Genomic DNA, 23,001 nt, shown 5'->3' with positions numbered 1-23,001 from the left:
TGCGAAAAAGTCCTAATGCAAGTCTTTGGGGCTGCCATCAGGCGAATTTTTTCCCTAGTAGAGATAAGGAGTGTTTAGTAACGTTAGACAACAGGCTCTGGTGTTGAGTACTTCTTCATTCTGGAGATACATGTGCTACCAGTTCCTTCGCTCCCACTGTGATGCAAGTGCTGCATTTCCAAATCTCGTACCAGCTTTTACATGAGACGGACTATGGAGCATGCATCCGCGGCGGAATTGAAAACCCTAGTCGCTTATGAAAGTGGAGACTCAAACGAGCTTCGGCTGTCTTAGCTCTTATCCAAACAGCATGGTCTTTGTACGGGTGGGATATGCTTCTTCTCCCTAACTTTATAAGGATAAATACCAGTAGTGGGATGATGGAATTATTTTAAAATCTCTATTACCCACATGGGACACCAAGATACAAGTGTAATATAAACTAGCCATGAGGATGTTTAGATCTTGCATTAGATTGGACGTTTTTCTACAACATCAGAGGAGTGAAGCTCTGGAATACAAGCCCTCAAGGACAGCCCAGGCTGGAGTGACAAAGCACTACCCTAGCCTTCCAGCACTTTAAGCTTTTGATAACGCCTCTCCTGTTATGGAGGGGCATCGATAATGCCTGGGCATAGCCCCTAAATTTTGGGCAATTATTGTAGCCTTGACTCCTTCATCCAGTAATTAATGACCACATGCGATCCTGTGATGGGATCGTCTGAGTATGAGGGCAGCGCCGCATATCATGAGTTACCTCTACACGAGAACTCTCTTCCTCTGGGTTCTTGGCTGGTCACTCTTGCCCATGTGCTCAGGGGTTTAAACATGTATCACCATATTTGGGGTCGGGAAGAATTTCCTCCTAGGGCAGATTGGCAGACCCTCGGAGGTTTTTGCTTCCTCCTGCCAGCTGGGGCAGGGTCATTTGCTGGAACATCTCCCAACCATCTCCCCCAAATTCCTAGTTTGAAGCTCTCTTAATCAGTTGTGCCAGCCTCCATCCTAGAAGTCTATTTTCCTCCCTACTCAGGTGAAGTCCATCCCGAGAGAACAGTCCTCTGTCCATGAATGCCTACCAGTGGCCATACATCCCAAAGCCCTCCTTTTAGCACACTGCCTGAGCCATCTGTTGATCATCGTAATCTTGTCACACCTTTGTCGCCCTTCTCTAGGAACAGGCAGAATCCCACTGAAGATCACCTGAGCCTTGATTTCCTTGAGTGTCTTCCCCAGCCTAGCATAGTCTCCCTTGATATGTTCCAGCAAGAATCTAGCCGTATCATTTGTTCCCACATGAAGGACAATCAGTGGATTCTTTCCTACTCCCATTAGAATCCTCTTCAACCTCAGGTCCACATCCTGTATCTTAGCACCTGGCAGACAGCATACCCTTCTGTTCTCTGGATCAGCTTTGGTTGCAGGCCTGTCTATTCTTCTCAGTAAGGAGTCCCCAGTTATGTAGACCTGCCTTTTCCTGGTGATGGTGCAATTCTCCGGTCTATTCCCTGTTCCCTCTGGCTGAAGTCCTCTTGATTTCTATTCTTCCTTGCAATCCTTTGCAATCCATCCTGTATTCTCCTGAGACTCATATTTGGTGTTTTTATCTGCATTGACTCTTCCCCTCTTCCTACAGAACTAGCTGCTTTTCTCTTCTTCTTTGCCCTCCCACCTTCAGTGACCACCTGCTGTGTCCCTTCTTCATTTTCCAACTCCGCAAACCTGTTCCTGAGCTCTATTTCTCCTTCACTAGCCTGTCTTTTCCTCTGCCTGGTTCTCTTAGTCACATGCTTCCACTGTCCACTTACAAGTACATCTCTACCCCGATATAATGTGACCTGATATAACATGAATTCGGATATAACGTGGTAAAGTAGTGTCCAGGAGAGCGAGGCTGTGCACTTGGGCAGATCAAAGCAAGTTCGATATAATGCAGTTTCACCTATAACGCAGTACGATTTTTTGGCTCCCAAGGACAGTGTTATATCAGGGTAGAGGTGTAGTCACTGAGATCTCTGCTCCCAAGCCTGATCAGTACAAAAAACTGAAAAGAGAGATTGAAGCCTAGTAGTTGTCCTGGCTAGAGACATTCCGTGATGTATTTTTCTATTAATTCACAATATTGACATTAGCCATTAACATTGGCAAAAAGTGTTTTACCTGGCAAAAGTCATGTATATGGGAATTAATCTAAAGATCATCCTATCTCATGTACAGCTTCATTATGTATTTTTTTAAAATTACATATTTATAATTAAAAATAAATATATAGTGTATTTCAAAGTTAATTTTCAATATTGAACAAAAATTCCTGTCATTGTTAAACAAAATATATATAAACAATGAATTTTCAAATTAAGACTTGAGAACTGCACATTTCTAGTACAAATCAGCAACTAATTTTCTCTAGACTAAGAGATATGATAAATAGGGCTCTGCGTGGAAACAAAGTTTGTATCCGCATCTGATCTGCAATCAGCAAACATGGTCCGCGATATCAAATGGATATCCGCAGATTTGCAGGGCTCTAAATATAAAATTTGGATCCGCAAAAAGTTAGGCATCTAAATATATGTTCTGATTTTGATGAGGAGCAACTGCAAGTGCCAAAGAACCTTGAGTGCTTCACTTTGCAACTGTAACATTTTTAGCATATTTTATGAATGGAAAATTGTAGACAAGACTAGACAAGACTAGACAAGACTATTTAATTTTTTTATTATAATTTTTCTTTCTAACCTTTTTTTTCAAAGCTCCTGAATTTTTCACTCTGTTCTTTTTGTTATATTTTCTTCAAAATAGAATACAAATCCAATTAAGTTTATGGAAATGTTACAAAGTAAAATTATAAGATTAAAAATCCCCAGCAGCTGCACTATTTGTGACAAGCTCCATCAAAAAGAAACAGGTTTTGCTTTTTTTAAAAAAGCAGAAATTAAGGCAAATTTTCAAACTTAGAGGGTCAAATCTTAGGCATCTAATTTAAGTGGTCTGATTTTTGCAGCTGATGACCATCTGCAGTTCTCACTAAATAAGGATTTTTATTTAAAAATATACCACTCAACATTTTATTAAAATAGTATTAATTTGTATCTTATGTATGTAAGAAAAATAACCCAAACAAACTGGCCGTGCTTTGGAATGGACAAACTTGTTTTTCCTAATTTTGAACCCATACAAACATTGTGAATTCAGAAGTTTGAATCAAATATAAGCATCACTGGGTTTCTATTTCATTTAAGGGGAAAATCTGATGAAAGGTACAGAAAGAGAAACAATGAAAAACAAAGAAAGGTTGTGGAAAAAGGAGGACGGGGAGAGACAGAAATTCTAATTAAAAAATTCTCTCTACAATAACCCATACAAGAATTATGTTAAAAGAATGCTTGGGTTGCAAACCTAAGCACTGCAAAGTCATGAAATGCCAAATTTAAAGTTGCACATGAAAGTGCAAATATCCCTAACAATATGTGTATATATCATCATTAGAGCTCAGTGGGAAACATTTCCCATATCCTGCAAAAGTTGTTGAGATTTTTGAAATTCTCCCGTTCTCCATCAGGATGAAACTGAGAGCTTTTGGAATTTTTCATGAAAAACAAGAGAGAGAGAGAGAGATAGGATATGTCTACATTTCAAGCTCAAGTAGACATACCCACGTTAGATCTGAGCTAGCATGCTAAAAACAGAAATCCTGCATGCACAAGTAATGGTGGTTGGAAGGGCTAGCCACCCCAAGTACATATGTAGTATCTTGGATGAGTATGTACTTGACATGGCTAATGTCTTCGCTACTACAACTACACTCTGTTTTAGCACACTAGCTTGATCACAGTAAGTGTGGGTATATCTCAAGTTGGAACTTATACCTCCAGTTCGAAGTGTAAATGTACCCCTAGAGAGTCAGACCCCAGAAAAGTCAACAGCTTGGTAGATAGGTAGTCTCATGGGGCACAGACCACTATACCTCAAATCCTCACTTTGCCTGATTTGGAGCAGATAGGAAAATAATAATTTGTTATACAGAGATAATTTTAATAGGAAAAGTGAAATAGTAATACCCAAATGTAAATGAAAAAGTTTTGCACTAAGAATATATTTTTTTCATAACTAAATCAAATGAAATCCAATTTAAAACAAAATAAGTCATTCATTATTAATAAGAAATATTTACCTTGAGTGATAATTCTGAAATTATTTTTAAACTCCCTTAGAAAATCATGCAGTATCTTTGAACACTTAAGAAAAACTTTAATAATGAAAGTTTGAAAAACTAATATTGGATATACTGTACCATTACCTCAATAATATAAAGGACTATATTCTTGTAGAAACAGTATAAGATGCATTTAGCTATTCTGCTGTAGTTCCAAGCACCATGAACCAACAACAAGTTCGTCAGATATCTGAACTGCAATGAAAAAATTTGTTTAAAAACATGTACATTGATCAGTATTAAATGATATAAAAGTATTCTGTTTTAATATATTTGACAGCATAATGATTTACCTGTGCTATGGAGTAATCCGAAGAATTAGCTGCCTGTAGCCCTTCATTTCCACTAATACCAACGCCAACATGTGCTGTCTGTATCATACTAACATCATTTGCTCCATCACCAATTGCCAGTGTTACTACTTTAACTTGTTTTTTTACCATTTCTACTACTTCAGATTTCTGAAGAGGAGACACCCTTTGAAAAAAAAAAAAGAACAAACCCTGAACATGGAAATTCTGAATGCGCATTATGTTAAAATATTTTTTGTTCTGCTAAAGGGCAATAAAATAGATTAAATACAGTATCTGTCATTGAAATTGTCTTTTTACCTCCCTCAAAGACACATTCACAGGATTTTTCAGCAAGGCTAGAGTAGGATTGGGTTTCCCATACATATGTCAAACATCACTAAAATACCTGTTATGAAATGCAGAAATCTGCATTAATATAGCATTAAGGCTGTATAATTAAAATATTAAAAAGTCAGAAAATGTAAAAGGGAAAATCCCAACAGCAGTGTTAACTTTCCATTGTATATTTTATATTTGTTTTATATTTTACTTATATATTTTAATGTGTTTATTTTACAGACAAATGGTAATATAATAAAATCACACATTAAAATAGAAAAACAGGAACAGACAAATAGTAAAAGTGGGCAATATTGCTGAGCTAACAGATGTTGGAATCTTAATTTTACAAAAAAGTCAAGGAATGAAAATTTTAACTATGCAGCTATACTATTTTACTCTTTATTGGACTGCTTTTGTAATTGCTGGCCTCCTCCCGCAGAACAATTTTTTGTACTGAGCCAGGAGTCCCACTGTTTTCTGCTGAGCTTTATAATGGGGGCCTTCCAGGAGAGCGTGATGTTTACCCGCTCTTCTCTTCTGGCTGACATACTTGCTATGAGGAAAGATGTCTTCTGACATAGGAGAGGCAAGGAGCCAGAGTCCATTGGCTCAAACAGAGGGCCCATGAAAGCAAAGAACACAATGCTATAGTGATGAATCCTTCATTGGAGAAAGACGAACAACACCTTTTAAAAAAAACTAGAAAATCTTCCCTAAGTGGAGGGTAAATTGCTGAGATTGCCACAAAATGGACTCCCAGGAAACTCGGAAAAAGACATGACAATCTGAGATATACCAGGTACTCTAAAATGTCCTGAATCCTAGTTTCTGAGCAAGGTATACTATGGAGCGTAGACCGCATTGAAAATTGCTTCCAGTTAGCTAAATAAGCAGATCTAACGGGTTGCTTTCTGCTATTAAGAACATCCTTTGAACTGCCACTGAGAAGTCTTTCTCTGCCTGATCTAGCCACTCAACCACCATACTGTATGGTACCAACTGTTCAAGACTGGATGCAATAACCACCCATGTTAGTGGGACAGAAGGTTTGGAAGAGGAGGCTGAGGCCCTGGAGGCTAAATCAAGAGGCTGTGAACATCTGAGAACCTGCATTGTCTCAACCATGCTGGAGCTATAAGAATTATCTTGGCATGGTCTAGCTACTAGAATATCCCAATCTCAGAGTTATTAGGACCCATTTGTCCATTGTTATAGCTTCCCAGGCAGTGAGGAAATGGGATAATCCTCCCCCCAGAATGGTCAGGGGGACAAGGTGGTAGGAAGATCACCAAGACTATACTGCTGTCATTGAAAGAGAATGCAAATGGGCTGCTTTCCATGGCTGACCTTGTGATTTTGTGTTTCTTTTTTGAGAATATGGTTGCTTTGATGGGTGGAAAGGTTGCCTATAATACTATACTGTAATTGAAATTGTTGAGATATGTATTGGCACCTTCTGGGGGCTGGAGTATAGACCCTAATGAGCATTGTTAGAGTCTTTAAAATAATGTAAGTTCTCATCGCTTATATCCTAAAACAAGTAACAACCATCAGAAGGAAAGTCTTTAATAGTTTGTTGAATGTCTGTAGCTATGCCCAAGTTCTGTACCCAGGAAGCTTGCCTCATTGTTATTGCAGAGGCCATCAAGCGTTAGGAACATCACAACAGCCCTTCTTGGCTTGGAATCTATGAATCCATTAATTCAGCAGATTCGACTGGTGTCTTAGCCACCCCAGGAAAGCCTTAAATTCCTCTCTTGCCTCCTCTCTGGTAGCTTTTCAGTTAATTTGGATATTGCATCCCAGTTTACAAAGTCCTGTTTAACTATCAGTGCTTGCTGATTTGCTACATGCATCTGTAGAGGGAATGTGGAATAATTATTTTCTCCCAAATAAGCCAAGCCTCTTGGTCTCTTTTTCTTTATTTAAATTTCCCTTGATGCAATCTCTCCTTAGCGGCTGTCAACACTAAGCAGCTTGGGGCAGGATAGGAATTAAAACCCTCAAAGCTTTGCATAGGGACAAAATAGCATTTATCCATGCGCTTGGCTGTAGAGGCTAGAAAGGCTGGTATATGCCATATGGTCTTTGCCAGTTCTAGAGGAGCTACACTAATAGGGAGAGGCAAAAGTCTGGAAAATGTCTAAAAGCTTGTGTTTTGTTGTATAAGCTTAGCTTGTATACCCAAAGATGCAGCCATTCTTCTCAGAAGCTTCTGATGAGACTTAAAATCAAGTGTCTGAGATCACTGAGTCATGAGTGAGGAGGAACACAGGTTCAGATGCAAGGTCTTGCAATAAATTGGTTCCTAATGCAATGGTTCCTCCTGCAGCAGGGGAAGAGTATCTTGTCATACTTCCAACACAAGTGGATCTGGAAGGTTTGTCACCATGCATTCAGATGACTTTCCCCTAGTCTGGGGTGATGATCATGACCTTGGGGAATAGGAGACAAATCAGACACACAATGGCCATTGAAGGAAAGTGTAAGGTCTGGGGAGTCAGTAAGAACTGGGCCACAGTGATCTGTCCTTGCTGTAGGATCAGTCCCACTCTAGAGATCAATGCTCCCCTTCTGGAGGCAATCTGGAAAATTTGCTAGACCATCTGTGTCAAGAGAGGGACAACAAACAACTAGGAGAATGAACCAGACTGAGTGGTCAGTAACCACTGGGGAGTGCAACACTTGTTGGGGCTACTAGGCAGCCTGATAACCTCTTTACAATAGGCGAAAGATCTAACATCAGTACCAAGGCAAGTAGGGTAGTTTATATCATAAAGGTTTCATGAGACATTGAAGGCACAGCATCCTGAGATGGTTCTGGGAAAGAACTTGTAGTCGGTATGGTGGTAGAAACTGGAGTTGTTACCCAAGCCAATTATTGCCCCAGTACCACATTCAGTGCTGATGTAGTGCTCAAGAATGAATGGCATCTGAAAACTGTACTGGTGCCAACACAGTGTGCACCAGTACCAAAGATGGTACTGGAGAAGGAGCTGAGCCTTTAGTATACTTCTTAGCTGATACTGGCATCAGTACCACTAACATTCTCTACATCAGAGCTGAGGAGACTGAAGACCCCCATACTGAAGGAGGTGTCAATAAAGCAATGGATTCATGAATCATAGGAGAGTCTGGGACAAAGAGGCAAGGCAAATCCTTTCCTGACTCATAAGCTTGTGGAGTTGTCAGTACCAGAAATGTTGCTGCTGTAACAGTGTTCATTGGTACTGGGCTAAATGGTCATCCTGCAGACAGTACCAGAGTCAAGAGTACTGTACTCACATCCTCCTACTGCAGTACTGGGGAGACATGGGCTGATGGTCCAGCTCTATCTGGAGTACCTGCTGAATCCTGCTGGTGTCCTGAGTTGTTTTTCAAAGAAGTTTTCTTCGACTTTAAGTCAGCTTGGTTTGTCTTGTGTGTCATTTTCTGAGGAGGCCTGGAGAACACCGACCTCTCTTTCTCCAAGGAGAAGAGGCCAAGTCCAGCGGTCTGTCTGAGACAACCGCAGCTACATTTGCAGTCTGTGCACAGGAAGCAGGGTGATCGCTAGATAGGCCCAGAGCCAAGCAAGTCTCATCGGCTGCTTCATGAGGTGGTGTTTGAGGTGTAGGTCTCCTGAAATCTGCATTCTTTTTCTGAACGAGTGGCAGATATTGGACCTCTCTTTAATGTACCCTTCACTGAGGTACTAAAGGCAGCGAGGCATGCAGGTCACTATTTGGAAAAAACAATTCGTACAACAGGCAGTGCTTAAAGCCTCTTGAGTGCTGCATACCAAAGATGTTTAGCACTGAAAACTAACTACTGTATTAAAACACACTTTAAAATATAAATGAAAATTTAACAGATGCTAACTGTTTACAGATAAGGAAAAAATTAAATTAGCTATCTCCACAGAGGAAAAACTGTGAGGTAAATCACATGGAGAGCTCTGACTCAGGCCATGGGCAGTGAGAAGAAACCAAGGTGGGTTGGGCAGCACCACCCTCATATAGCTTTGGGGGGAGCCACAAGGAAATAGTGCATGGACTGCTGCAAAAGGTACTGCTTCAGAAAACTCACCAGCTCCAATATGGTGAGCATGCGCACATCTGAGTGGAATGCATGTGTGAACCTTTTCTTTCTTAGAGTGCCTCTGTGTATTCCTACTCACAGGCGGTTGGTGAGAAGTATAGCCCAGGTGGAACATGGGCTGAGTTCTCAGCTGAATAAAGACTGTAGCACCATTTCAGAAATCTAGCACTGAAGTGAAATGCTAAGTTTAAACAACTGCATCTCCTTATATAATAACAGGCATCAAAAGTTCAGTACAATGATGGAGCTCCTGCAACCTTAAAGGACACAGTTTACTGAAGTTTCTGGAAGCTCAAGGCCCAGGGGCTCTGTTCCCATTAGGATGGCAATGTTGAGAGGCTCTCCAAAAAGAATTATTCTTATTTATAGGGGAAAAAATGGTATCTTTATGGCTGTTAATGAGATTTTGGGAAGGACAGGTCCCCTCTCTTTCAACAAAAATTTAGTAAATCAGGTAAAACTGGTGAATTAGGGCAGTGGAGGCACAATGTTATTTATATTAGTTAATTTACAAGAGTAAAAGGTGGTGTTTAATGATGGTTTAAAAAAAAGGAACCAGCTACTAAAAGTGAAATAAAGTTTTTATGACTGCATGCATTAGTCAAGTTCTTTGCCAACACAAACTGCTGGTATTAATAAAATGTTCCCTCTGCTCAACTGGAAGCGTGCCTCACAGCCAAGTCTAGAGAGTCTGCTTGTCCTGCCATGGAAAAGATTGATATAGAAGGTTAAAACAGGCTCCTTTTTACAGGAGTATGACAGATGATTCATAGTCTAGTTTCACAGAGGAAAAGTTTTCCTTGCTGTCTCAGCATAGATACTTTCTTCTTGTATTATTCCCTTTTTTCTCTTTCAAGTCCTCTCAGAAAAATATGAAGAAACTGGATAAAATTCTCTACATAAAATAACCAACTAATATAAATCAGAATGTAATTAAAAATAACTGAAAAAATAATTAAAATAAAATAATAACCCCCTGCACGTTGCTCACTCTTTATTTTCAGGGATTTTAGACATATTTTACATTTTGCTCTTGACTCCAACTGATACCTCTAGCCCTCCAGTCCCTGTAAAGTAAATTCTTATTATTTGATGGATATGAGCAAATGATCTCTTCTGTTACTCTGGTGATTCACAAAATGTCTAGCATTCCTAACAAAATGCCTATGTGAATCACAGGATCAGTATTTTATACTTATTTTACCCCTCATCTCCTGGAGTTCCTGCTCTTGGGTGTAATAATCCTAATAAAGCTGCAGATACTACTCAAACACGTATGCTCATATTCAGGGCCAGTTCCAGCTTTTTTGCCGCCCCAAGCAGTGAAGAAAAAAAAAGAGAGAAAAAAAGAAAAGAAAAACCCGATTGATCTGTTGCCTAAGTGCCGCCGAAGAGGAAGAGAGGGACTGAAGGACCCACCACTGAATTGCCACTGCAGATCCAGATGTGCCACCCCAGTAACAGACGGAGTGCCACCCTTTCTATTGGCCACCCCAGGAACCTGCTTCCTTTGATGATGCCTGGAACCGGCCCTGCTCATATTACTTCCAATCTTTGTATTCCTGGATTTAAGACCATTAAGAAAATATTACGGAAATACCTTTTTCTGATTAAAAAAGATTCAGGGATGAAAATATACAAACTTCCATTTTATTCCTGGTGAATCTCAGGATCAGTTACGGTAATAACCCTCATCCTTTTTCAGCTACATGATGTTAAATACTTAATCAGAAAGCAAGAAGATCAATTGATCTTAGATGACTTAAATGTATTAGTTAAACTCAAACACTGAAACTGGTAACACTTGACACTTTTTTATTGTTATAGGATGTTGGTAGCTGCCAGCAAATATGCCTTTGATCTATGGGCAACTACAGACCTCAGTGGAGGTGACAGGAGTACCAGACACCTTTCATTCAGCCTAAAGAAGGGAACAAATAAATACTTCTTTATTGATAGCTGATATAATGGAATCTATCACCCAAGTCACGGACCAGCAAGTCCAGGCTGGAAGAGAAACTGAACCACAGGGACCATGGGGTTTCCATAGCACTGACAGCAAACACAGGGACTGGCTAGATTGCATCTCTGTGCATAAGAATCAGGAAGTAACCTGGAAAGCCAGGAGAAAGCCCAAGAAGCACTGTTAGTATGGCCCTTTGAGGAAGCCAAGAGAGAAAGGTGTTCTTATCTCTAGGTTGATGCTTTGATGCTTCTTTGATCTTGAACAAGTCCCCTTGTTATGGTGGGCTACCAACCTGAACAGACTGATGTCCATGATCAAGAGAATGGGCTCCGATTGTGAAGAAAAGGTCTTAACAAAACGTGTATTTCCTTTGCACTTTTTGTTGGGTATGAGTCCAGGCTTATAGGAAAAGTCTTAGAAGCTATCTCATGTGCATTTTTGTCTACAAAGTGATCTCTACACAAGGCATAGGAGCTGGAGTTAAAGGTAGATAGATAACTCTGTGAAGATCAGTGCCTGAATCTTGTTGACCCTATCCTATGTTGGGTAAACACTGGCTGTCTTTGAGCCAGATCCTGGACTCCTGTTTTGCTTGTTAATTCCTCCGTGTTGTGGTATGGATTACAGTACCCTCTTCCATTGCATGATCACATAATATTATGCAAACAAATTATAATATATGATTTATTTCTACAAAATCTTTATTGACTTTGACCTTTTATATTTTCTTTTCTCAAATGTTGTTAAACTAGCTAGCTAGCTATATATTCAATAAGACTGGTGCCAGAAACAAGTCTATTTCTGGATAGTATTTTATATTCAGAAAGAAAAAAAGAACACACCTTAAACCTTACCTGCAACAAATAACAGCTTTACATGACAAAGCCAAATCCAGGAAATACTGTCTTACTTCAAATGTTAAGGCATACTTCAGTGTTTTACCATCAATTATAAGAGCAAAGTCATTTTCCTTCCTCAAAGCATCACCAAGAGTACTGCAGTGACGACTTAGGGTCTCTCTTGTTCCCTGTTACACAACAAAACATACATGTTAATTATCTTTATTTCTGTTTGTTGCTACATTCAAAATAAGTTGTACTTTTTAATGCAGTAGTAAAGAGCAATTGACACTGTACTTAATCTGTTCTCCGGCTATACCAAAAGGAGGACAGGAGACACTTGATATGGATTTAATCAGGCAGCAACTTTATTATTAGATGTCTGGGACTGCCCGGCAGATAAAAGCATATAGTGCAGGCAACTCCATGTTTATTCAAATAACTACCCAGGGCTTCCACCAGTGCCCATTCATTTTCCATCCAGGTCCCCCAGCCAAGCCATGGCTTGGACTTTAACATCCATTTACACTCATAGGAGGGTTAAGATGGGCTATAGAAATGGGGGTTGGCTCCTTGCTATACCAATCACAGAACCCCTGAACCTCCTCCGTTCTGTTCCTTTAACCAGCACCTCCTTTTTAAGTCCTTTACAAGGTCATTTATCTAGTCACTGGATGTCTTTCTTATGGAGTACCTGCATTGGATATCCACCCCACACTTACAAAATAAGTTGAGAGATATAGCCTACCACCTTTTCTCCTCACCATAATGGGTCCTCCCTGACACCTGCTGTATGGAAGGTGAAAAAACCTCACTCCACCAAAGCCAATATGGGAAAAGGAGAAAAATTCCTTCCTACCTTCCCTAAAAAGGAGTGACTAGTGAAATGCTCACAACAGGTCCTAACCCAACCTGATATTCGCATCTCTACAGGAGGGAGGGTGGGTGCCGCCTTGCCTGCTGCATGGAGAAAGGGCTTCCACCACCCAGGGCTGGCACCTTTAAAGCCTTACATTTCCCAGAGATGAGTCAGTGCCACAAAGCTGACCACCACCCACCTTTATGCATCAGTTTCTGACCTCCTTCCCTTCCACTCTGCCATAAAGCACTACTGCCTTCCTTTGACAAACCTGGACAATGTTCCCCCGCTTCAGGTGCGGTGCGGTCATTAGATTAGCTATCTACATTTATTGTTGCAGTTTTTGGAAAAAATTGTGATTATTACATCAAAAATATCTTGGGAAAATATGCCAGTGCCTTCAAATATTTTAGATATTATTTGTTTAGGAACAAATATATAAATTACGATGATAGCCAATAGTGACTCTAAAGCTGTGAAACAGTTTTCAATATAACCTCATATTTATATGGTCATAACTTGCCAAAACATTCAACTTCTGGGCTAAATACTTCTTTATTTCATTCTTGGTTCTTGCCTGTATATATTAAAATATTAAAAGGAAAATCTAAGCAAAATGTCTTAGTAGTTTGAATTACTGGATAGTGAAAAAAACCTACTTTTCCCCCACTGTAGAAAAATTTGAACCATACATTATTTAAACAACCCACGGCAAAAATAACTTAAATTTTAAATGGATATATAATTCTTAGTAAGGAAAACGTGTTGCTACATTTGGGGTGGGGAAAAAATAAAAGTTACAAATAATCAATCACTTCTGGGTATGCTTAGATATGAGCAGATTTCATGAGGCTCCAGCCCCTTTGTGATATTAATGCATTTTTCTTTGCCCATCTTGGCAGGACCAGTGGCTGCTGCTTTCAAGCTGCATATTGAAATATTCTTCAGATTCAAAGCTTTCATTAAAACAAAAACAAACAAACTCTCTCTATCTCTGTGTTGCAAAGATGCAGCTATCCAAACATAAAACATGGAACTATTGCCCCATTAATCTAGATTTACATATAACTGATGCCAACCAAACAGCGGAAGTAAAGACTAACCCTTCCCCAATGTTGTTCACCTATGAAAGGGACTATTTAAATAATGAAATATTAAGCACATGCAATTATTTTCTTTTGCTGAAAAACTCATAATACACAAAAACTACACATATGTAGTATTAAGGACATGTAGTTAAAAAAATCTTAAAATTTTAGGAAATAAAAAATTAAGGTTTCAAAAGCAACGTCAATTCTGCTGCAATGCTGTCATAAACAGATAGTTAAGGGTTAATGCCTCTTTTACCTGTAAAGAGTTAAGAAGTTCACCTAACCTAGCTGACACCTGACCAGAGGAACCAATGGGGGGACATGATGTTTCAAAAGGAAGGAGGGAAGCTCCCTTTGTCTTGGTCAGTTTCAGTTTTGGCCAGAGAGGAAAAGATCAAGGAATCAGCCTCTTATCAGAGTAGTGAGTATTAAGGAAGGAAATAAATAGGTTTATGTTTATTTTCTTTTTGTAACTTGTCTTGGCATTAGGGAATAATCAAATTGGGTATTCTTGTGCATACTAAGGTTTTTGTGCAGGGGAACATCCTGTGTTTTAAATCTGTTGTCTGTGAGATCAGCTTGTATGCTATCTCCCAGAGGTTTTTTTCTTTTACCTTTCTTTTCTTTAATTAAAAACCTTCTTTTTAAGAACCTGATTAATTTCTCCTTGTTGTTAGATCCAAGGGGATCGGATCTGGACTCACCAGGGATTGGTGGGGGGGGAAAGAGGGGGAATGAGTAATTCTTCCTTGTTTTAAGATCCAAGGGGTTTGGATTGGTGTTCACTAGGGAATTGGTGGAGGAGTCTCTCAAGGATAACCAGGGAGGGGAAGGTTTTGGGGGGGAAGACAGATTTTTCCAAACGACTCAAATATTTGGATGGTGGCAGCATATTGATCTAAGCTGGTAATTAAGCTTAGGGGTTCACGTGCAGGTCCGCAAATCTATACTCTAAGGTTCAGAGTGGGGGTAGAACCTATGACAAATGCATACATATAATATATTCTATTTCTGCTTTCCAGTTAAAAGTATAGCTTAATATTAATATAATGTTATTTATAATGTAAATGGATGTGCAATACAACAAATTAAGATTCTAACAATAATGCTTATTTTGTATTTCCTTACTTTTTATTATTTTACTTGTGCAACATTAATGTTGCATGAACACTGCATTCATCTTATGCATGAAACAAGACTGGATGTAGAGATACAGTATTTGCAATAGAATAAAACCATTAGCAGTATTCCTGTCCTCTGTTTCAACTATGGACCTTTTCAGGACTCTTGGGCCTCAAGATGCCTACTTCCACATCTTGATCAGGCAAAATGACAACTATCAATACAAGATACTATCATCTGTGCTGTCAGCAGTCACCAAGGTGTTCACCAATTAAACTGTTCACCAATTAGGCTGTGGTTGTAACTCAATTGTGTCATAAAATCCTGAAGGTGAACCTATATCTGAATTCCTGGCTCATGAGAGCATAGTCCTATAGTGAAGTAGCTGAGACCCTGTGGAGGGCTTGCTTCTTCTTCACATCTCCCAGTCTGTGAGTAAACAAATCAAAAATACATGCTGGTCTCAACTCAGATTCTAACATTTGAAGGGCCCTGCCAATATTTCACCAGGACTCTTGCATGCTTATCTCAAGATGGTTCCAAAATCCCATCCAGTGAATCTAGCTAGGTCCAGGCTTGAAAGCCCAGTGACATGTTGTGTGCATTAGTCTTGATGGTTGCCTGCACATTTGTCACCCATCCCCTTTGCAAGATTACAGATGTAGCTATTGCAAAACTGGTTGAATCTGTTGTAAAAACCAAGTATTTTATAGTTTGGATATGACATAGTTTCTTCTTAAGAGGGTCTAAGACTCTAGTGAGGCAACACAGCTAGAGTATGTCTTCAAGAAGTTGTCCTTCCCTCATCCTACTCTTCAAATAATGATAGATAAAGATGCTTCCACTCTGGGTTTAGGAGCATACTGAGTATTTTTGACTGTTGAGGTATTTGAAGACTGCAGGAGTCAAGACTAAATAAATTTGCTAGAGCCAAGGGCTATCACGCTGCCTTTCAAATCCTTTCTCCCATAGATCAGAGGAGATCTTCTAAAGATTTTCACTGATATTATAGTCTCAATGTATTTTCTGGATAGGGAGGATCTCAGCCAACTTGTGTTATATCAGGAGGTTATTGATCTGTGTGAATGATGCATCTAGAATGAAGTGACCTTTATTTATAGCTCAATGGTGCATGTTTAAAAAAAGATACCATTGCCAACAATCTGAGTTGAATGTTGGCGTTGGAGTGGTTCACGTAAGTGGTCACTCAAACCCTCCGTGGTTTGTAAGATATTTGTAAGGGGTGTGCTCATGCTGAAGACCCAGGTCAATTCACTTGTATATTAGCATAGATCAAAGTAATTGTTAAAGTATAAGAGTGTTTGGTGTTTAAACTTCATGAAAATGAATGGAACATTACATGCATTGTTTTTACTTATGCGTATCCTGTTATAATGGAGTAGCAAATATTTACGTTGTGCATACCCCTGTAACTAAATTACCCATCAAACAATGAAGAAGCCTTGTGGAATGCAAATGAAGAACTTTAACAGGAGAGTGCTAATTTCAAAGCAAGTGATCATTGTGTGGTCAAAGACTATAAAAAAATTCCTCATGCTCGGTCATCAAAGGAAAGGCCCACATGGGTAGTGACCCTGTCAGCTTGTTTTCTGTGAGAAAAAGTTATAAGTATGGATTCAGGGAAAGATCCTTCATCTCTGGACTGTTTGGATTCTAACAGGGTGGAACAACTGAATGGAAAGACAGAGATCTCCAGAGTTATTCTGGGTAGCCCTGAGACACTTTTGGGAAACTGGCAGTTTATTATATCACTGCCATCATTTGGAATTTTAGACTGTGGCTCACCTGTACATATATTTTGCCTGCTTCAACCTCTCAATAACTCTCACTCCTTTTCTTAGGTAATAAACCTTGAGTTAGTTTACTATAGAACTGGCTACAAGTGAAGTCTTTGTGTAAGATCTAGAGTAGCAATTGATTTGGGGTAAGTGATTGGTCTCTTGGGACTAGGAGCAACCTGATGTAGTGTGATTTTTGGCATAAGTGACCTATTATCACAAAGACCTGGGTATAGTCTGGGTAATAAGACAGACTAGAGAGTTTGATTGGACTGTCTGAGACTCCATGGTAAGACTGGCATAGAGATCCAGGAGTTCACATTTGTTACTGGTTTGGTGAAATCTAATTATAGAACACACCATCAGTATGGAGTGTCTGCCCTGTTTTCTGACAGTCTGTCCTGAGGTGGGCACACATGATCATGAACCACTCCAGACAGCGAGAGGAGGCATCAACATGGGCTTGTCTGCTATAAATCAGAAGAGCGTCTGATGTTGTGAGGGACAGCAGGCAAGACTTAACTCACTCATTGTGTGTATCTAATGTCTTTCCACTACACTGGGAGAAAGGGCTTATTTAACCTTTCTTTAATTTCTTCTCAATGCATCAGCCTCTTAATTCTCTTCATACATCAGCAGGGTTGCTAGGCTTTAGGGCAGAATGCCCTGTCCTTGTCCCAGGACATCAAAGCAGTCATGTTGCAATCCAGAAAGTCTTAATTATGCTACCAAATTTAAAAAATTTAGAAACCTTTCAAGATAAGTAAATCTACATACCAGGAATGATAAAAGAGCTGTTAGCTACTACTTATATCTAAGCTGTTTAGAAAAAAATCTAATGGACTATTTAGGGTCTTTGGAGACTAAGTGGATAATATTATGCACTTGGTCACATTATGAAGTATTTGATGTTCCCATGCCTGATCACCACCTCAGGTCAGTTACTTAGGGGACAAAATTTTTTATTACATGTATCTATGATAAGACCGTATCTGAAATCTTTAGGGCTGCTATGAAGAGTTTGGTTCACAGCCTCACAAATCCCTATTCTCTGAACACAACATCAACAGCAGATGTTTGTTTTGGGAGGGCAGTACTTTTATCCTGTTTTAAATAGCAAGAATTCTCAGTCCACTTCTTCAGGAAGGTTACTGAGATCTAATCTCCTACAGTGGGACTCTATGAAAGCAATATTATGAAGGAAAAATGCAGATTAAATATTTATAGTAACTCTTGTTCTTTGTGTGGCCTTCAGAAAACCAGAATTACCCTCTCTTTCTCCTGTTTTATGCTTGAAAGCCCAGCTGCAAAGAAGGCATTTGGAGGTCAACAGGAACACAGAAACTTATTTATACCTTTGCTGTACAGAAAGTTTGGCTTGAGGAAAATATACACTCCATGAGGGCTGCTCCACAGGAATATAGTTTCTGTATTTTCTCCTCTTGGGAAGACTGTCTTCACAATAACCCCATCCTATTTAGCCTGAGGCATATTAAATTTAATGGTCATGGGATCATTTCAATGATTAATATAAATATGACAATCTAACATACAAATACTGAGCAGAAGTAATTTTTAAATACACTTGTAAATGGGCTTAATAGGACTAGCATCCTAAGGATCTGCCCCAACCCTTTTTTCCAGAATACATATTTTTTGCCCACATTGCCTCCAGTGCTTTACAAAGTTTTCTGGATTCTCTTCCTTGGATGAAAGATGATGGGGGTTATTTTTTAAGACTGGAATTTTGGTAGACCTCTCTTTTTGTCTACAATTACACCCTCCAGATAGTAACATTGTGCCATGGTTATACATATTCTTAGAATGTTTAGTATGAAGTAGATTCTCCTCTGTTAACAATACTCTAAATTACAGTTACATAAAAATGAAAGTCTAAGGAAATAATTTATAAAACAAAGACTTACAATTACAATAGCATTTTAATTCACTGAACAGTTGTTTTTTTCAAAAAATGTGCTCTTGATTAACAAACACTGCAAGATATTGTGTATTGTGGCTATTTCTAACCTCTGCACACAATTCGTTTAACTTTTTACTCTAGTTGTTGTAAGACTCTGATATTGATTACAAAGTTTTTGTTTCACCTCAACTTCCATTGTTGTTCGTGGTACAAGAAGCATAAATAGATTCTCTAAGTTATCCTTAAAAACTCTCATTGCAAACTCAGGAAAACTGTCAACTAATTTTAGATATTTTAAAAGAGTTTTTAAAAATACCTTCCCTATGGGGAGATTTTCCAATTTTTTTGAGGGGCTTTTAAACTGTTGTACTACAAAAAGTGATTTTGTACAAATGATATCACAAGGTTCCATATTTATTTCTCAAGTACTTCCAATCAAATAGGGAAGTATCCAATATGAAAGAAGATTTTCAAATCTCATGTTAACTGTGCAGAAGATGGCATTTAGAAGAATGTGTTTTTTCCTGCTGCTGCACCAACACCAGCGATAAGTATTGTAAAACTGAAGCCTATCTGATCATTTTGGTATAGATGAGTGAGGCAGAATTGAATCCAGCATGCTTTTCAATAGCTATTCAGACTCTGCAGTGATAACAGGAGTGTGACAAGGTGGACTAGACCCAGAGGCCCCCTGCTGGAGGCCTCAGGGTCCTGGCACACCCATCCCAGGAGAGGAGCAGTAGAGAGGTCCTCCAAGAGGGCTACAGTGGCTGCAGGAGAAGCAGCAGGGAACAGCCAATTAGCGCCCACCAGGCCCATAATAAAGGAGCTGCAGGGCCAGAGTGAGTTTAGTCTGCAGCAGAGAAGGACATACCAACTGAAGGTACTATGACGGGCCCTGCTGGACTGTTTTAGAAGACTGATCCTGGGGAGGGCTGCAGAATATTGGGGACATTTTGGATTGTGTACCCTGGAAGGGATTTTTTTGTTTCGCACATGGACAGAGTGTAACTTGACCAGAGGGCTGGGTCACCAACGACCCTCCTGAGAAGCTCAGCGGCCGACAGCGGGCACCACAAGTGGAGGAAATTGAGAATAAACTGCAGGCATGCATACGCTTGGCTAGAAGGCACTTGCAAGAGCTGAGTGCACCCCATTACAAGGATTAAAGGCTGATTGTATCAACAAATGAAGTAGAATTACTGAAACAACCAACCACAGCACATTAATGACATGCAGCATTGTCATGTGAGCTCTTTAAGAGCTGAGATGTCTTTTACACCCAAAGAACATCTGTTTACATTTTTTTAAAGTAATTTTCTACCTTTGTGGAGATAATCTTGAAATTCTAAAATAAAATAAACCAGTCAGTAGGATTGAAAGGACCAAAAAAACCTGGGCTTCACTTCAGAATTAGGAAGCCAGTAGTACCTTCAGATCCTCTCACATCCCAAATTTTATGTAAAATGAGTAAGTTAAGTTTGGGATGTATCCTAAAGAACCATTTTGCTAACTCTGTCCAAATTTCTTAGGTTGGCCTTATATATATATTGGTGTGAAAATGGAGGACAGCAATCAGAGTTTGGGATTTTTTTTTGCCTGTTGGCTAACAATTGTTTCACAAGTCTTCACAAAAATGTTAAGGCCAGCTTTGCTTGTTAAAATAACGTAGGTTTCCCTGAAGGCTGGAACTGAACCAGTTGCTGGTCAACAGAGGCAGCCACCATGCAGCAAGTGCATCCACCATTGCTTTGGCAGCTGATGCAAGGGCAACTCCCCTCTTGTGTTCTTCACTAGCACCAGTAGGAACACAAAAGAAATGAAGGATGTAGTCCTCACAGCCTCCCGCTTGCAGTGCAAGGAAGGGAAGAGCTGGGGCCAAACTCCTGCTGCACTGAATCAGTGTTCTGCAACCACTATAGCTCACTTCTTTCCTTCCCAGTAACGGTGTGCCTACTCATTTCCATCCCATAGAATTTGAAAATTGAGTACTGGCTTGACCAAGCATAGTGGCCAGGGGAGACTGCTTGATACGCCTGATCTCTTCAAGCCACCCAGATAAAAACATAGGCAGTAGTGGAACATATTTTACTCAGGGAATATGACATGCACCATCAATCGAAGCAGTACATTTCTAAGAGAGCAACTTGTTAAAACATTGGCAGCACATCACTGACACAGAGCTAAAATTTCATAAACTACCTCTAAATTTGAGCACACAGTTTGATGAACACTATCTACTTTTGGAAAAATGATTTAGGCAGTCAAATTAAGCAGATATGCAACAGGCCAGTTTTCACATATAAATTCAGATTCTATGTGAAAATCTGCTTGAAAATTTGGCTCCCTGAGAGAAAACATGAAGAATACAGTGCTGCTATGGAGTCACTTTTCTGAATATAACTCTACCGAAAGGAAACATCAGTTTGGAACATGCTTGCATATTGATACGTGTTTGTGCAATTAATACAGCAGAACTCATTACTCATTCTGAGTAGGATGTATGGGACTATGTATCTTCAGCAAAAGGTCTTTGGGGGGGAAGAAAAGACCTCATACAATCTGCCTCTTTCCCTAAAGTTGTATCTATGGTGCATTCTTCTATCTGGACTGTGGCTTTGTTCCAAAATGATAACTCTTAATGTTTTTCATAAGATTCATCATTAACAGATCTGAAATTTGATATGGGTTTATTTTCTAAATTAAAGCATTTTCAATTTTTGTTATCTTAGAAATAAAAGAATCAACAACAAGGACAAAATCATGGGGTATGTGTTCTTGCATGTTTAAAAATATCTAAGCATTTATTTGAGATTTTGACCTATTTTCTTTGGAGGAATTACATATTTTAGGTTCTTATTTTAAGATTCTTTTAAATCTTGACTGCCAGTAGTACTAATATTAAACAGATCACTAGATTGTGACATTTATATTCAGTTATGTAAGGATATACCACTCTATACAGCTTGTCTTGTTCATTTTTGTTCTTTTAGCTGATGTACGTGTAATTTGACAGTTCAGACATTTAAAATGAATTAGCTGGAATTCAAGAAATTTTGGGGGGCAATATTTTTAAAAGGTCATGTATTAAGCTTGCAAAGAAATTGGTTTGTTAATAAAATGAAAGTGATCATTTTTATATTTCATATTTAAGATAATTGTTCTAATTCTCTTCTCACTTGAACTAGTGTAAATCAGAAGCAACTCCATAAATTAATGGATTCATATTGTAAATCCTATGACAAGAGAATTAGGCTACTACTAGAAGTTACTCATTTCAGATATATACATCTTGTCTGAAATCTCTTATAAACATATACTACAGTTTGTAAACTTCACAATCACCTATACAAATTGATGTCTTCTGAAGCACCTAAACTAGTGTAGGTAGTTAAGAAATATTTTTCGTTTTGTGTTTGATGTCATGAATTCTTACGAGGCACATATAACCCTGGACTCAAGTCTTGGAATATAAATAGGGAACATATCTTCAATTGATTTTAAAAAAGGTAAAATATATGTGCTTTTTACATTTATATATATTCAGTCACTAATTTGGATCCTGAACAATTTTTTGGAAAATGTTTTAGTTCAGCAATTGATAAAGGTGAGAAAGTACGCCACTGCTGGTAATTTAAATTAAAAAAAACAAACAAAACCCAACACAAACACCCTTTTATACTCTGAGTGATCAGGGATCTCTTTCATCCGAACATCAGTGTAGACCATGCTTGCATACTGATAAGTGATCTTGGTGGAGTTATAGTCAGAAAAATGACTCCATAGCAGCTCTGTAGTTATGTTTTCTCCTAGGAGCCAAATTTTCAAACAGGCTTTCACTCAGAATCTGAATTTGTATGTGAAAACTGGGCAGCTGTGTATCTGCCAGACTTGACTGCGTAAGTCAGGATCTTTTAGCTTCATTGCAACACCTGACACATCTGAGGTGGCATCATGCCCAACAACCTCTTCTCCCTCACTCCAAATGAGGAATACAAGCAACAGACTGGAAGTTCTCAGTGGGAAAATTGTGAAAATATGCAGACTGTTGAATTTCTCCAAAGAAGCCAGCACCAGCTGCAGCCAAGAAGGTACAAGAGTAAACCAGAGCCTTGCAGGCTGTGATTGCACCTTCGGTTGCCAGGTGGTCTAGTGGCTAGATTGTTGATCAGAGGTGATGGAGGGGGACCCAGACCCTCCCCAGACCCTGTGTGGTTCAACCTCTAAACAGGGGTTGATAGATCTGCTTCTTTGCTGGGCGATTCAAGACCTGTTTCCCTGGGTGATTTCCTATTAAAGTCTCTAATATGAGGCATGACCCCACTATTTCAATTACCCCACCATTGGGGCTTAGCTGCAGGTTCCCCTTGCAGGGGAAGGCTTACTTGCCTCCAGTGGCTGCGTTGACTGGCAGGTCACTGATCTGTTCCTTTAGGTAGGCAGAGAGTTCCTGCCTCCTCGCCAATCAGCCCC

General features: G+C 39.3%; 1 protein-coding gene across 5 annotated transcripts in view; it reads right to left on the bottom strand.

Annotated features, from left to right (window-relative positions):
* The window catches only part of ATP8A1 (ATPase phospholipid transporting 8A1), a 263,824-nt gene that overhangs the window by 84,324 nt on the left and 156,499 nt on the right, over positions 1-23,001 (bottom strand). For all 5 annotated transcript variants that reach the window (XM_032784994.2, XM_032784992.2, XM_032784991.2 and 2 more), the window contains 3 exons: positions 11,752-11,924; positions 4,510-4,693; positions 4,301-4,411 (listed from right to left, as the gene is read on the bottom strand). In XM_032784994.2, the coding sequence (XP_032640885.1) occupies positions 4,301-4,411; positions 4,510-4,693; positions 11,752-11,924 (468 nt within the window). The remainder of the gene's footprint in view (positions 1-4,300; positions 4,412-4,509; positions 4,694-11,751; positions 11,925-23,001) is intronic.

The sequence above is a fragment of the Chelonoidis abingdonii genome, chromosome 5 (genome assembly GCF_003597395.2).
Source record: "Chelonoidis abingdonii isolate Lonesome George chromosome 5, CheloAbing_2.0, whole genome shotgun sequence".
Classification (NCBI taxonomy): Eukaryota; Metazoa; Chordata; order Testudines; family Testudinidae; genus Chelonoidis; species Chelonoidis abingdonii.
This window is presented reverse-complemented; position numbering and strand designations above follow the sequence as displayed.